Source organism: Ixodes scapularis, unplaced genomic scaffold, assembly GCF_016920785.2.
Source record: "Ixodes scapularis isolate PalLabHiFi unplaced genomic scaffold, ASM1692078v2 PGA_scaffold1__304_contigs__length_218370807, whole genome shotgun sequence".
NCBI classification, from domain to species: domain Eukaryota; kingdom Metazoa; phylum Arthropoda; class Arachnida; order Ixodida; family Ixodidae; genus Ixodes; species Ixodes scapularis.
The window spans coordinates 48640051-48656052 of NW_024609846.1; the positions used below are offsets into that span (position 1 = coordinate 48640051).

The 16002-nt window shown below is 47.3% G+C and overlaps 2 protein-coding genes across 3 annotated transcripts in view; both read left to right on the plus strand.

The window, feature by feature from the left end:
• LOC115309071 overlaps positions 1-16002 on the plus strand; it is a 54647-nt gene that overhangs the window by 37782 nt on the left and 863 nt on the right. Inside the window, exons 2-3 of one of the 2 annotated variants that reach the window (XM_029967236.4) lie at positions 14323-14432; positions 14986-15136. In XM_029967236.4, the coding sequence (XP_029823096.2) occupies positions 14327-14432; positions 14986-15136 (257 nt within the window). In that variant the 5' untranslated portion in view covers positions 14323-14326. Of the gene's footprint in view, positions 1-13729; positions 14433-14985; positions 15137-16002 lie in introns of those variants that run through there. The other variant, XM_029967237.4, reaches the window with a different exon arrangement.
• LOC115309068 lies at positions 6334-7737 on the plus strand. The gene has a single exon (XM_042290722.1). It carries the CDS (start codon positions 6399-6401, stop codon positions 7446-7448), a length of 1050 nt encoding a protein of 349 aa, XP_042146656.1. The 5' UTR covers positions 6334-6398; the 3' UTR covers positions 7449-7737.

A 16002-nucleotide genomic window follows, 5' to 3' on the forward strand; every position in this document is an offset into this window, starting at 1 on the left:
AGTGATTTCGACTGATGGATGTTGTTGAGATCCATGACTTGAAGAAGGCACACAGAGGGCAGTATTATCTTGCACATGCTTTGGGTAACTGTTTGCATGTGTATGCCTTTCTCAATGCAAGGGTCTCCAGGTAAACATTTTCACACTTGCTGGAGTACTCTGCGCTGCTCATCTTTACAAACAAACCGGAGCTACCAGAGCGTCCCTAGCGGCATGCCACCGGCACCGCGCGACCGTGATAGAGCGTAGGCAAGAAGCTTCATGTCCCGTGTCAGCAAACCGTTGGAACATCATGTTGTCGACGTCAGTGTGAGTCCCCATACTCTTTCTCATGTTGAAATTGTTGATTCTACATCTTCCTTGCAATGAGAGAGAGAAATAAACAAAAAAACGTCGAAGATGCGCCGGTTCTTGCCAACTATGCGACCGGGATGCAGAGCTTGTCTTGAAACTGTCGTTGCCATTTTCAAATCTTATTCTTGTCGCCATTGTGATATTTTCAGTGGGTTCGAGAACGCTGGCCCAGGATCAAAAAGAGATAGACCAGCCTTGTCCGAATCCAAGCACAATCTCTTTTAATCACGAGCCCACCGTGCGGTATCACGCCGATACGTTAGAATGTGCAGCACGGCGGTGCTGGCTTTTGGCGCCGCTTTGAGTTCACGTGCTAAAACCACTACAGTCTTACCACTTTAGTTACCTGTGCCAAATTAACGAGGTCATTACACTGCAAAACTTTGCGTGAACGCTGCAGAATGAATGCGAAAACCATACTGTAATATCCATAGTCATTGCTTAACCTTAAGACATCGCCCACCCAACGTTTTGGCCGAATATCGATTTCCGAAGAAACACAGAGTGATTGCCCACCCCTAAAAGTACCCCAACGCGGACTCCGCGATCATTCATCCTACCCTAATGACGCGGCCGCGGACCTTAAAATTGAACGACGTCCGTGACAAATTAAAACAAAGGAGGTATAGACACTTTACTTTGTTGATGCATTTCTTCCCCGATATCCACGACCCCGAAGTCGGTGTATGTGCGTGCGAAGGGAAAACGATGGAGATAACAAAATAAAGCTTTGTATTGCTTATACAAAAAATCGTTCGGACACGAAAAAGAAAAAAAAGTTGGAAAGATAACACAAGCATTAACCCATTCAGGGATTGCGAGGTCAGCGAGTGCCCCATATCCTGGTAATTTAACTGCGGAGTGTAAGGTCAGAGTTAGGGTGCCTTCATGGAAAGGTGAACACGAAGGCACTCTAGTCAGAGTCAGTAGTTGTAAGGTTGTTGTCCCGGACCTCGGTGGGAACCCTGGAGGTGTCTACCGTCGAGGGCCGGGGGACCGTGGAACGATGCTGGTTGCTGGAGAGCTGGCTGTAGGCGGCGAGGACTCGGGACAGGGACGACCAAGACTGCTTAGTGTTCGATTAAAACACAAAGCTTTACTTGAACTTTTCCGGAGTGCACGATACAATCAAACAACTGGGAATAACTGGCCTCACAGGCTTGCGATCGCGAGACACAAAGTCAAGTGTCCTACCGCGCACAGTGAGGGCGATGGCTAAGTAGCCGGCGAACAAGGGCTGCCGCGTGCAGCAGGTAACGCGGCGAACCACGCGAGGAGAACGGTCAGGGGCTTGCAAGCCCGTTCCAACTCGAGGCTCACACGCTCAGTCAGGGCTTAAGACAGTGTGCCGGAAGCCGCTCTGTCCAATGGGGGCTTCGTCTGCATCCCATTGGGTTGAGGCCCCGACGCACTCTCGACCTATCGCACGAGAGTTCGTTGCTGTTGCCGAGGTGGTCATTAAGATCGGGCCCTGCAGTTGAGAGTCTAAACCCTGATATGTTTTTGTTCCGAGGAAGATCTACTGGTTCTCGGTTTAGGTGAGAATCTTCGAAACGTGCCCCGCCAGCAAACGTCCTTTCCCCCGGAGCGCGGGCAGGAGCCTCAGCGTAAACGGAAAGCGCGCCTGGGAAGCCGTTTCGTGGAGACTCCCACGATGCCGGGTCCACGCCGGCGCGTACACACCAGTTGCGCCCGGTGCCTCTCGAGTCGAAGTCACGAAACACTGGAACATGACCCAAGTCGTTAGAGCTTGAGACGCAGCCCAGTTTACGAAATGGCGCGCCAGCCGATGATAGCCGCACTCCGGTGCCTGCCCCGAATGCCCGCATAGATTTGTGTGTCTGGAGCCCCGGGTAAGAGGCAAGGCCCGCGGGCAACGGCCCCCCGTGGGGGATGTGCAACTCCGTTCGTAGTAGGCGGAACAAAGTAAGACACATGCAAGCGCTAAAGCAAAACGAATGACCGAGGCTCAGCGCGACATACCGATAAGCTAAAACTAAACGCCGTCTCGGCGGCGCGCGAAATTTGCCACCGCCTCTACACGTCCCTCCCAAGACTGCGCCCGGACTTCTTGGCCGGTTTAGCATTTAAAAGGATAGAGTGGTGGCAGAAACAACAACAAAAAAATAAAAAGACTTAATAAAGATCATTATAAAACCGGACTCTAGCGAAATGCTATCAAGAGCAACGCTGAACCACAAAAAAAACACAAAAAAACGTTTAGTTCAAATTTGCGAGAGAAACGTAGCTACGGCTCACCGCGCGCACTGCAAACTCAGCAACCTGAAAATGGCACACAGTACATACGGGTACAATTTGCAAAAATAAGAACGCACGCTAAAGTACACAACAACAAAGAACAAAAAAAAAATATATTGCGATGATTTTTTTAAATTTTTTTACAACACCAAAAAGTATATGACGTACAAGGGATGCTGGAGAGTTCCATCTTCGGAGAATATCACAAGAGTTTAGCACACACACACGTCCCAGCAGTTTAAACGGACAAGGCCAGAGGAGACGGCCCCACCCATTCGTCAACGCGGGAGGACACCGCCAGTTTACGCTGTAGAGCATTCTCCCTCCTCGCTACGTTCCCAGTAGTTATTTTGGAGCCTAGACAGCGTGTCGGCGTTCCCATGGGCCCTGCCCTTACGGTGCATCAGTGTGAGGTTTTACCGTTGCAGCGCGAGAGACCACCGAATGAGCTTTGCACTGTTGGGGGTGCTGCTAGTCAGGTAGAAGAGCGGGTTGTGGTCCGAAACCACCCTCACCTCGGCCCCAAAAAGCCAGTTGTCGAACCGTCTGAGGGCCCAAACTACGGTGAAGGCCTCCTTCTCAGTGGTTGCCCAACGCGCCTGGGTAGGCGAAAACTTGTAGCTGGCGAACGAGATTGGGACCTCCTTCCCATCGTCAGATTTTTGTGCTAGGCAGGCTCCCACGGTGAAATCGGACGCGTCAGTGAAGAGCCAGTATGGTCGCCGCGGGTCGGGCGTGGACAGTGCCGCGGCGCCACCCAACGCCTGTTTGAGTGCCTCAAAGGCGTCCTCCGCCCTTTGGTCCCACAGGACCGTGTTAGGAATGCGTTTAGCGGTCAATTCTGTCAACGGCCACACGATCTCTGCGTAGTTCGGGACATAATCGCGATAACCACAAAGCTTGAGCGCGCTTTGCACCTCCCGTTTTGTCACCGGGCGTTTTAGCCCTTAGATGGCTTCGACCTTGGTAGGGTTGGGTGCGTGCTTACCGGACCCTATCACGTGGCCCAAGCGATGGACGTTAGGGCCATCTGACACTTGTTTGGCGCGATGGTAAGGCTAGCCGTTCTTAAAGTGCAAAACATGGCACGCAAGTGGCGAAGGTGCTCCCTCCATGACTCCGAAAAAATCGCCACGTCGTCCAGGTATGCACACGCGTACTCCTGGTGGGATGCCAGGAGTATGCGTGTGCATAATGCGCTGGAACGTGGCAGCCGCGTTCTTTAGGCTGAATAGCATTATGCGCCATGCGTTCTGGCCCTCGTGGGTCACGAACGCGGTGTGCTGCTCGCTCTCCGGGGCCATCGGGACTTGCCAGTAGCCCCGCTTAAGGTCTATAAGCGTGATGTAGTTTGTCGCATTTCACTGCAGCACACGATTTTAAGTGGAACCAGCTAACATGAATTCAAACAAATACGCTGTCTGGAAGTTTTTAGTAGAACAGATTGGGGTGAAAGTCTAAAAAATAAGCGGAGTAAGTTCCAGATCCGCTTAAAACATCCCCACACCACTTCAAGGAAGCAAAAATAACGAGAAAAAAATCGACGTTCCACATATTATTGCCGTTCCACAGAAAGGCTTGGCTCGTTCCAGTTGCAATATGTGGAACGCTCATTTATGTGGAACCTATAAGGGGAGCACCCTGTCGTAATGGTACACACTCGTATCTGAAGTCTAAATGTGAAAAAAAAAAAAAAAAAAAGTCGGACCGAAAGGAACAAAATTTTATATGCCACTGTTTGTGGCAAATAAACACTGAATCCGAATCTTGAGGTCTCCTTGAGATTTGCCAAGTAGAAGCATGCACTGTGGGCAGAAAAGTGATAAGCTGAGCCCTCGAAATCCCAGCATATTTTTTAACCCTCTATAAGGCGCCACAACTTTCCCCTGAAATCTTGGCACAAGCAGTAGCTCTATAAAACAAGGAGAATTTAAGAATATTTCTTGGACAAAAACGAACTTTGTGCCTTAAAAATGTGGGCTAAATGTGGCCGACTAATTTTTTACTTTCCATTGAAAAACGTTGTGGGTCATATTTATCCCCCGTTTTCAAGGCGGTCCTAAAAGGGGACCGCCTTGAAAACGGGGGATAAATATGACCCACAACATTTTTCAATGGAAAGTGAAAAATTATTTATTGAGGAGACATCGCTTTTGGTTCACTCAGAATATCAAGGGCTCAATATTTCGCTGGCATCACTTCTGCTTGTGCAATGGAACAAAACACTGGACGCATGGAGGCACATTACATATTTGTTACTCATAGTTTTGTGTGTGCTTCCGTCTTGCTTCAAGAACACCAGTGGCATCTTTTTCTCAGTGAGCTCCGCTAGGGCTAATGGTCATTACCCAGGAGCCGTACTTCGTCTTGGACGCCCACCATCTTTTGACCATTCTGCTTCCCTCTTGTTGTTTCGGTAATGCTCCCACGTCTTTCCGTTGTCTGAAGGTCTTGCCATTAATGAGTTTATGACCCAGAACCAAACAGAACCACGTGTACTTAGTGTCCTGGAGAGCTGCAAACTGTAGAAATGCGTTCACTACAGCCTCATCCAACAAAAAATAAAATAACTGAAGCCACCACTTGTTCGAACGGCAGTGAGCTTGATAGCTGGTGCTTCGCTGGTCAAATCTGTCCACTCTACCCATCGACGTATTGTAGTCGGAAATAGCTTAAGGGCAGCTCCCGCCCACAACCAATCCATTTGCAAGCTTGCGTGACACTTCAGTGGTGTCATCAGGATCATGAAAGTTTGACAGCATGTGCTCATTTTTGTTGTCCCGCCACTCATAGGCTTGTCCATTTGAGCGCCAAAGATGTTTTCCTTTCTGGAGCTTGTCGCGCTTCACTTCCTCTGGAAGATACTTCCGGTTGGTTCGAAGTGTTCCTGCTGCTAGTATATCGCGTTCAGCAAGCTGTTCCATGGGCCTTGTGGTTGAAAAAATTCAGAACAACGCGTTCTCCAAGCATGGCATCAGGCGGCTGTTTTGAGTCTTTGCCCTTCTAGACTTGGAACTGAACCAGGTAACCCGTTTCAGAGTCTGTCCTGCACCAGATCTTGTAGCCCCTTTTGATAGGTTTCGATGGTAGATATTGTGTGAGGGAAGAGCGGCCTTTGAAAAGCACCATGCTCTCATCGATTGCCTGGCGGGTTGACAGTGTATACTCAGCGGCAAATCGCTGGCTTAGAGCCTCGATCAAAGGCCTCACTTTCCAGAGTTTGTTGTAGCTGTTTTTGCACGTCTTCTTCTCTTTACTGTTGTCATTGAGATGCATAGGTTTCACTATGTCTTGAAACTTTTCAGAGTCATCATGCCAAATATTTTGAGGTTGGCGAAAAAACTGTCGCTGCTTCAGTAGAGATAAGGATTCACACTCATGAGAAGGAGCATTCCAAGGAATGTCTCAAGTTCACTCTTTTCCAAGTTTTGCCAGTCGCGTCGGCTGTCCTGCCGTGTATAGTGGTCTGTTTCGTTAACAATAAGCTCAATTGCATCAGCCAAAGAAAAGCTTGAAAGCGTCAATCGGTTTCATAGGTGCTTTGGTTGAGTAGTAACCAGGAAGAAGAGCAGTTGCAAGCCTTGCGGATTGAAGGAGGAGCCGGCATTGGAAGTAATGCTGCGAATGACGGAGTCGTCGTACAGCACATTTTGCGCATCCCCCGAGACAAAGGAATGGTTCGGGTGCATCGTGACAGTAAACTACTTACCACTTGGGGCTATGTCACAGTGCTAACCGAGATTACCTATGCGCACAGCTACAAGTACAAGGGCTACCAGACCTCGATGAGCAGACTACCCGTCGAATATCTGTACCTCTACATGACTCCGGCGCATTTCAATATGCTATCCGACAACACCAAGGCCATCAAGTGCAGTGCCAAAATTACACCGCACGGCATTCGCACTCCGTGGAAGACTGGGAGCAGCGTCGTACAACCCGTCAATTCGGACATGATGGTATACGGCGTGAGCGCAGTGGGCCTTAACCTATCTCTGGACACTGGCATGTGCGTTCCCGGTCCCGGAGGCGCAGACAATGCCATGTATACATCCAGCCCCACAGAGTTTAAAGACGCGGACCACAGACACCTCATTGAAAAGTATTGGGGCATGAGCATGGACGAAAACCTGATCATGACAAAGTCGGACAAGATACCAACGTGTATGGGTGTTCCACGCCACAACAAGTGCTACGACTTTATTCACTGTGCCAACTTTGCTCCTCGCACCAACAAGTTTGTCAACGTGTATCCCTTCAAGAGCCACATTGGAACACCCATCATCAACTACGAGTACGAGTTTCAAAACGCTTGGATCAAGACTTGTCCATTGTATTGCTGCAACAGCAGGACCTATGTTGCAGCACCGGCCGACAGCCTGACCAAGACGGCCTCTAGCCTGGACAACGACAAGGAGAGCCCTCCAGGTGTTTCCTCGCTAACCAAACTCTCCCCAAACACGGAAGTTACACGGTACACCAACCCAATCGAACGTGAATGGGGCCGCCAGGGACTCGGACCTCATCCCAACTTGCACGCTGCTCAACCTAGTGTGGGTTTCGGCATCATGGCCGTATCTAAAAAGAATCTGGACCAACCGGGATCGGGGGACAAGTTTCAAGAAGTTGCTGCCTTTTTCCAGGTCGACACTGAAATTGTGCTGCACACGGATATCGACACGATTCATCCCATGGACACTTGCTACCCGGCGCAGGAGCAACACTTTGAAAAGACCAACTTTGGCATGTACGTGCCGTACAACCGGCAGACGCACCTGGGCCACTACACATACCTTCCCAAGACATCATCTCACCTCGTTCCTTTTGAACCGTAAATTTTTATTCGGTTCTAGAGCTTTTATAATGCTGAATAAAAGCGTAAACTCTGCACAATTCAATGCTCGTTTCGTTTTCTGCTCGTTCCAAAAATTGGTCTCGCCGTCTTCTTGTACCAGGTGATTGAAATTTCCATTCATCACCTCGCATGCTATGAACCACTCCTCGGCTAGCATGCAATTAAGCCGGTTTTCCTGTTCAATTTCATTTTCAAATTCTTCCATCAGGTGGCAGTCAAAACTGCAGTGCCACGGCTCGCTCCAATGCCCTCTCTCTCGAACCGAACTCCGTCTCGGACGCCTTGGGGGTGTCGTCGTCGATGTCGATCTGCATAAAAAGATATATATATACTTTTTTTAATAACACCGACAACAGCTACGACAAAACAAACGGTAACTAGGGAAGCCTAGCATGTCCAGACTTGCACCGGAGCTCGATTTTAGCTTTCGACCACTCTTGCCAACCTAGGCTTAATAATTATGTCAAGTTTATCTACTTTTCATATAGGCAGTCTGGCAACCCGTGCACTTTGGCGCTATCAAACGTTTGAAAAATTGCATCTTGCTTCCTATTGGTCGCAGCGAAACCAGACTTGAATTGCGGGATAGTACTCGCCGAGACCTTTCGTTTGATACCTCACACGCCGGGGTAGGGCCACACCCGAAATTTTGCAAAACTGCCAAAATTTGGACCGGGCCGAAACTGGTCGACATTGGTATCGTTGGAAAGGGCTCAAAGAGACGAATCGAACGGTACCCAACACGACTGCGTAGGGCCACATTTAGGTGCCCAAAATTGGGTCCAAAGAGTTGGCCCGGGCCAAATCCAAAAACAAACTATACCACCGAGCAGCATTCTTCGAGCTCTCTTCAATGATACCACACTCGGGCCAATTGGACAAAGTAAAATTTTTGGCCCCCCGGGCCACCGGATTTTCGGTGGTTCCTTCCATCTGGCTATCTCCTGCAGCAGGGGAGCCTCTTGTTGTGGTCCTTGTCGTCGGTGTAGTCGTCCCAAGTGGTGCCGTCACAATTTTTGAGGGCTTAGTGGTATTCCAAACTGAATGCCCGTCTTGGGTTTCATCTTCGTTCATCACATCCGTGTTTTCGAGGGAGGCACGTTGCTTCTTTTCAAGCGTCTTCTTCTGGTATAACTTCCTCTTCTTACCCTTGCTAGTGGAGGGTGCTTCTAGTTCTGTATCTTCCTCATCAGGCAGTGCGAGATCAAAATCCTTGCGCTTGATGAAGAGTTTCAATGGACCTGTTGCGAAACGTGCAACGCCACGATGGCAGGGAATTTTGGGAATGCTCGGTACAGTTCATGCGCTTTCTTGTTGCGCCTCCGCAACTGTGCGCGCGTCGTGGCAGCTACCGCCAGCGGCCATCGCAGCCATCTGCCATCCCGCCCATCCGCCGGAACGTCGTACGTCGTTAGCAGCATACCGTATCTGTGGCAGCAAAAACGCATCTCGAAAGGTGATTTGAATACACTATTGGTTGTAACTTAACTTCACGTCTTGCAGTGTCACAGAATCCACTTATTTTGCACCGCGACTGTTGCAGGGTTCGATTAGGTTCGACAAAGCGTTGGCGCAGCAGACGACAGAGGTGGTTTGGTGCAAAGGAGAAGGATGAAAAGAGGGGCAGACCCTTTCCCTTTGCGCTTGTTGCTTGTATGATGATCTGACTCGGCTACTCGCCTCTGGGGTTCTCGAACGTTGTTGCTATGGTAACCTGAGCCTGCTTGCGTATGCCACGTGGTAGCGGGAGGAACGACGATGGGAGGGGCGTACCGAATATTCCCATTATTCGTCTCGTGGAGCTTGCAGGTTTTGGGGATTTTTGCAAAGGGTCTATTCTGCCCGCTTGAGTTCGGATCATCAGGTAGGCTGAATTGGGGGTCAACAGGTTCTCGCTGGGTCAGACATCTTGATCTTAAAATTTATAAATTATACCAATTCATATAAGGCACACCCAAAGGCTTACATGCACACACATGCCCCCTCCCCCCCCCCCCCCCCCCCCCTCCCAATCCAGCCCAAAATTATCTCCAAAAGCGGCACAAAATAAATGTTTTTATTTTTTATTTATACATATTGGTGGTTTACATTTGAGAGCTGTAGCAGGTGTGGGTGTTACGTAAACAGGAGAAAACAAAAACACCATCTGAAGTTGATTGTACAGAATGCAAAGAAAACAGCAGCATACACTTTGGGGGAAAAAGTACAAAGTTGACATTCCAAGACAAAGCACACATAGTTGGGTAAATATTATGATAAATGAAATCAGTGGCAGTTATAGCAAGACCAAAGTTTAGTAGGGGGGGGGACTCTAAATAGTGTTTCGTAAAGCATTTGAAAGAAATTCCGCTATCACATTCCGTGACCTCTAGCGGAAGGTTGTTCCAATTCTCTATTGAAATCAGAAAAAAGGTTTGAAACATCCTGTAAGACAAAAAAAAAAGGCATCAGTGACTTGCTCTGGGCGCCTCTAACTGCGTGGGTCAATCTTGGTTTTAGGTATTAAACTATGTCAATATTAAAAACATTATTTAACCCACGTGCTGCCGGGCCGTTTGAATTGCACGTTTTAACGCGTAAAACAGTGCCACACTAGGCATGACTGTCTTGCTTGTATAATAAGGTTTTACACTAAAAATTCAGTGCAGAAAACAAAAAAAAAACATGTTTATTTACATGCTTAAGTGGTTTGTTCAAGTCTTTAACTCAATAGGTCCTCACAGATTCTTCCTTTATGAAAAATCTCGAAGCACTCCATCCTTGGTCGCTTAGGCGTCGCACAACCAGTGCGATCTTGTCGTGACTCGGGACTCAGAACTGCTGTCAGAATCGCTCCCGTCGTCGACAGAAGGCTCCGAAAACTCACTATCCTCACCAGATGCCCCGTCATCATCGCTGTCGAAAAGGATATCTATGATTTCATTGTCAGAAAAGCCAACGCCATAGACTGGACGCTGCCATCTTCTCCAAGCAGACTGCGATCGAGCAAGAAAGAGGACACACAAAAAACCAAGCTCAAACAAACACAGTGAACAGAGCGACCCTCGCCGTCTGTTGACAACGTGTTTCACTACACCTCCCCAAGTCTACATTGCACGCCATCTATGAGTGGCTCGTTAAAACAGAAATTCATGCAGACCGGAGAATCGCCGGCATTGGCAATATGGCCCCTGACGGCACGCCCGGCGATTCGCCGGCTTTGGAATGGGTTAATAACGAAAACGCTAAAACTTCCGAATGTGGTAGCGCCGCTCCTTAAGCGTGTCCAACTTGGCTTGCGTGTAGAAGGGGTCACAGAATCTAGCAGCTATATTTATTATATACGAAATGAAGTGCTTTCCGTTGAACCATTTCCAGTTGGTTTACGTTTATGTGTTCGTGTAGGAGGGTCCCAAACAGCTGATGCATACTCAAGTACTGGACGAATCAATGTTTTGTATGCGATCAGTTTATTTGAACTGGTACAAGGCTTTAGGTTACGTTTTAAGAACCAGAGTCTGTTTGCCTTGGGCTTTGCATACAATTGTTTCTACATGAATATTCCATCATAGGTCGCTGAAAGAGTTACACCAAGGTATTTAAGGGAGGATGTGGGGAAGAAAAAATACTTTTTGGTTTTTAAAGGTACCGCATTTACTCGCATAATAATTGCACTCGCATAATAAATGCACACATCACAACGGGCATCAATATTTTGACTTCTTTTTTTTTTTTCTCCCGTAATCAACGCACCTCCAATTTTTGGATCCGCGAGTCTCGAATTGCGTCCAATTTAGCAAGCCACCAAGCCATTTTTTATTTGCTGCCAAGTGGCCTAGCCAAGTCAAGCCAGGCCAGGCCGCTCACGTCACACTCAGTGTCTCACGTTACAGCGTAGTAGCCATAGTAGCCAAAGTAGAGAGGAGTTCACATCAGAACGGAGCACAACTTGCCATGGAAGGGGCTGGCTCGATGTCGTCGCGTGCTGAAGTGGCGGGCTTGGCTCAAAGGAGTGTGGCGCTTGGCTGAGGGGTTCTGCAGATGAACATGGCGAGCTGCATTTGGAGAAGGTGATATAAGTCCTAGGAAAACACATAGATCATCCAGCACTCACAATGCGAGGCAGGTACACATGCACCTCTTTTTCTTCTTTAACCCCTTAATAGAGAGGAGATCAAAACGAAACACAACTTACCATGGGAAGGGCTGGCTCTTATATTTTTAAAAATTAGTATTACTGGTGTAATAACTTTGTTTTATAACGATTACTTTTACACAGCATTCTGCTACAAGAAATCAGAAACATAAGAAGTGTTTAGTTCGCATATGCGGTAAGGGGCGCTGCCTAACGCCCGATTACCAAAAGTCGCCTTGAGTGCGACCACTGTATGCTTATTCACTGTGTCGCCCCCCCCCCCCCCCCCCCCCCCCCCCCCTCCTCCTCCTCCCTCCAAATACGTGTCAATATTTCGGGGAAAAAAGTGTGTTGATTTTGCGAGTAAATGCAATATTGGCATGAAACTTGCAGATGAGGTGAAACTTGCAGAGTAGGTTGCTATAGGGACCCTAATAATCACTGCAAGGTTAGTCTCGATTATGCCTGTTGAATTTTGAGACACATAAGTTTCTATTTCTTTGTTTTGCCCATACCGAGATATCTTTGGAGCACAGTATCAAAAGGAAATTCACTGGACAGGCGCTTGATTATATACGAAAGGTGGAGACAGCCATTTTTATAAATTTCCTTCTGGAACGGCTTTAGTGAAAGTTCAAATTTTCATGTTACCAAACTCGCAAATAAATATAAGAACATTTTATGATTAAAAAAAATCACTCTTTATTGCAGAAGCAGATTGTCGTGCCCTCCTACCACTCTCTGGCACCAAAATAAAAAGGACTGCATGCAAATCAAGCCACTAGTTGAGAAAATATCAACGGCAGGTACAGTAACGGCTCAAGAAATTGTGTTCCTGAGAAAAAGAGTCTGAAAGTTTGAGGCAATCCAATAGTGTCGGAAGGACCGTTGAAAATTGGGCGAGTTGGTTATGCATAGTTACGAAGAGGAAAGCAGTGCCAAAAGTACAGAGGACAAAGCGCTTGGTTTGTGTGTTCCTCATTCTTTATCCTCCATACTTTTGGCGCTGTTCCCTTTTTCCTAACTGTGTCAGAAGGAGCCGGCAGCATAGTCTTGTGTGCCGTGTTGCAGCCTCCTCTTCTGGCGTGTTTCGGTTTTTGGACTGAGGCGTTTGGTGGCCTTATGCAAGCGGAGGGAGTCCTTCTCTGAAGCCCGCCGGAGAGCCAGATGTGTGGGCTGAAGGTTCATGGCACTAGACATCTCTAGGTGTGTCCTAGCGCAGCCAGTGTTAAACCCGACGACTGCCTCGTGCAGCGCAGTACGTACCAACACCTGCGAGGCGTGCTGCTCCTGGCATCAAGGCCCACAATACAGAGTGGAAGCTCTCTGCAGCATTTTGTGTCTTGGCTCCCAAGCAGCACTCAAGAGGTGATGTCTGCGACAGATGCTCATACACAGGCAGCATGGCTTCAGCAACGTAGTCAGAGAGGCTGTACTTGTGTTTGGGTTGTGGCGCTCCCTTTGCCTCATCGACCTTGTTCTGGCACCAGGAGTCTTGTCCTCCTGGACAAAGATCGTGCTTTGGGTCTTCATCCGTCGAAGTCACATGGTAATATGTGGCCATCACAGCACGCTACATGGCTTCCACATCGTTGCTATGACTTCTTATAGCTCATCCATAATACCCAGTGAGCCTCTTGATGAGCACCTTTGTGAGGCGGCCCTTTCCTCCAAGAGGCTCGTCGCTCTTCTGCAAGATCTTCCTCAGAGCAGTTCCCATCCGTTTTTTCACATGGTTGAGGCACTCCTCTTTCTTTATGGGGAGAAACCCGTAGGTCTTGTCTTCAGCTAGTACACAGAAGGTTCTGTTTTCCCCGTCAGATATTAGTGTCATGTAGCGCAAGTCATGTTTCTCTAGAGAGCGCCCAAAAATGGTGAGCACTGCATCAACCTCCATTCTTCCTGAGTTTACGTTGTGTCTGTGTTTTTCTGGCACTCGAGGTTTTGATGCCGCTCAGGGCACCTCTCCTCTATGGGCTTGGGTCCAGTCTGTCGGTCGAGAGACAGATTTGAAAGAACATCCGCATCCAGGATGAAGCCAATGTCATACTCGATCACGCTCCCGACAGCAACATGGGAACTGTAGCCTCTCTTGAGCCATGTGCCGTCATAGACGACAGCAACATCCTAGGTAAAGTTGGGGTTCATTTGTATATGCTTTTTACAGCAACGGCTGGCTCGGTGTAGACTTGGCTGACTCAGCAGTAGCTGCAGCCGACTTACTAACAATGTTTTTCAGGTGCACTTAGTAGGTCTAGTGGTGGAGCCCTCTATGTGACTTGTTCATCACTGGTTCACAAAGGCAAGATGTAAACTAAAAGCTTGCCTCAGAAGCAAATATCCATTACCCCAATAGAAGCTGCCGGCACGGCATTCAATCAAACTTCTGTACTGGAACTTGTACAACTGGGAAATGAACAAAGCTTTTATCATGAAAGTAGTGTCCATGTTTTTTCTTGCGCTTGTCTTTCTTCAATTTATTTTATTTTCGGATAACTAGATGTCTTGTTAGGATAATAAAGAGAGACATAATTACGTGGCAGACAATCACAACCAATCTGAAATCGAAAATGAGTCGGGCGACATCGACCATCAGCATGAAACGGCAGAGGAATTGGACATTTGATGAACAATTACAACGAATTCGGGCAGTGGGGGAGCAAAAATATCTAATTATGGGGAAGATCAGTGCTATGATCATGACCCAAACAAAAAGACAGGCATGGGACGAAATTTACAGAGCCATGGGCTGTTTGTGCACCCCAGACCAGTTACAGCAGTGCTGGAGGAACCTTTTAAAGAAGACCAGACAACTGTACAGCTTATACAAGAAGCATAAACAGCGCACAGGTAAGTTTATTGTGTTCTTAAGTTGTAAAAATATTGCATTGCTTTAGTGATAATATGTGGACAATCAAACCTAGAAACGTGAATGTAAACATTTGTATATTCGTGCACCCTTGCCCTCTGTTGGGAGTCGACTTGTCATCTTCTAAGAGCAGCAGTGAAAGCAGTGTTACAGCATCAGAAGACAATTTATTGCAGTTTATGTACAAGTTCTGCACAGGCTGTATGTAACCCGTAAAACAGTTCTAGTGGAAGACCCAAATCTTTGGACACAAACTAACACACATTTTTAGAGAGAAAAGTGGTCGAGGCCAACCGAGGCCGACAGGCTAAACTGTAAGAAAGTAAAAATTGCATGATAACATAGTCCACAGTTTCAGCAATGTTATCTCGCAGTTACTGAATGTTTAAAATAATGCTTCATGCAGTATTTGTTTATTTTGATTTTCTCATGTAAGGTTCATTTACATACTTGGTTGAACAGTGAACCCCACCTCCTCTGTTTTTACTCGAGTAAGTAGTAGACAAGACGAAATTACTATGCCTTAATTCATAGGTGCTGGGCCAAACCCCCATGTCCTGACGCCCCTCGTCGAAGCCGTCCTCGAGGTGATCGGCGAGGACTCTCCCAACCTGTGCGGGTTGGATGCCACCATAGGTGACACGGGAGGGCAGGTGACTGGTTTCGAGACCCGGTTGTGTGGCGAGTAAGTGGTGCTAAGGAACCAGTCATAGTAAAGCAGGACTGTTGCTCCAGGTGAGGCTCTAAAAGACGAGGACAAATGTTGATAAGAAGATGGGCATGTTGCCATTTGAATAGCATTACTGCCGAGTACTTTTATATTAAAATCAGAGGCCAGATTCCCGAAACTTTCTTACAACAAAAAGTTTGTAAATTTATCTTACAACAAAGTTACAAACTTTTCAGTATTCCCGAAGCAAAATATTCGTATGTTTTGCGTACGTTTCGACGAAATCAGTAATTTGCGCAAAACTTAAAAACATTTTGCTTCGGGAATACTCAAAAGTTTGCAACTTTGTCGTAAGATAAATTTACAAACTTTTTTGTCGTAAGAAATTTTCGGGAATCTGGCTTTAGTTTTATTTGAACCACAAAAGCTCAAAGGCGGCTCAAAATATAGGTCACGAAACCGTCTTCCAGAGTGCACTCCAAGATCTGACGAGGCACAGCGCTACCACATTTCTAATTGTTTTCAACAAGGCTGAAAGAGGACCACTGAAGCTACAAATTTATGAAACAGGACGGCATGCAATGGACAAATCAGGTGGTAAAGCTATTTACCATCTTATAAAAATTAAATGCAACAAAGTGTCAATGGATTTTTTTATGCTAACTGTGGCAGGTTTTCAATATGTATATTAAAAGATTGCACACAGTTCAACCATCCTGTTGCTAGTTTTACCAACTTAAAAAAATTGGTTCAAACACTACCTTCATTCTGGTTGTGAAGTTAACTACCCCCATGATGGTAACATGTGCGAGTAAAATCAATGCCAGTGAAACTATGTGCTGTAATGTTTGAAGTTGTCCTATCAATGTGCACAGTGCAAC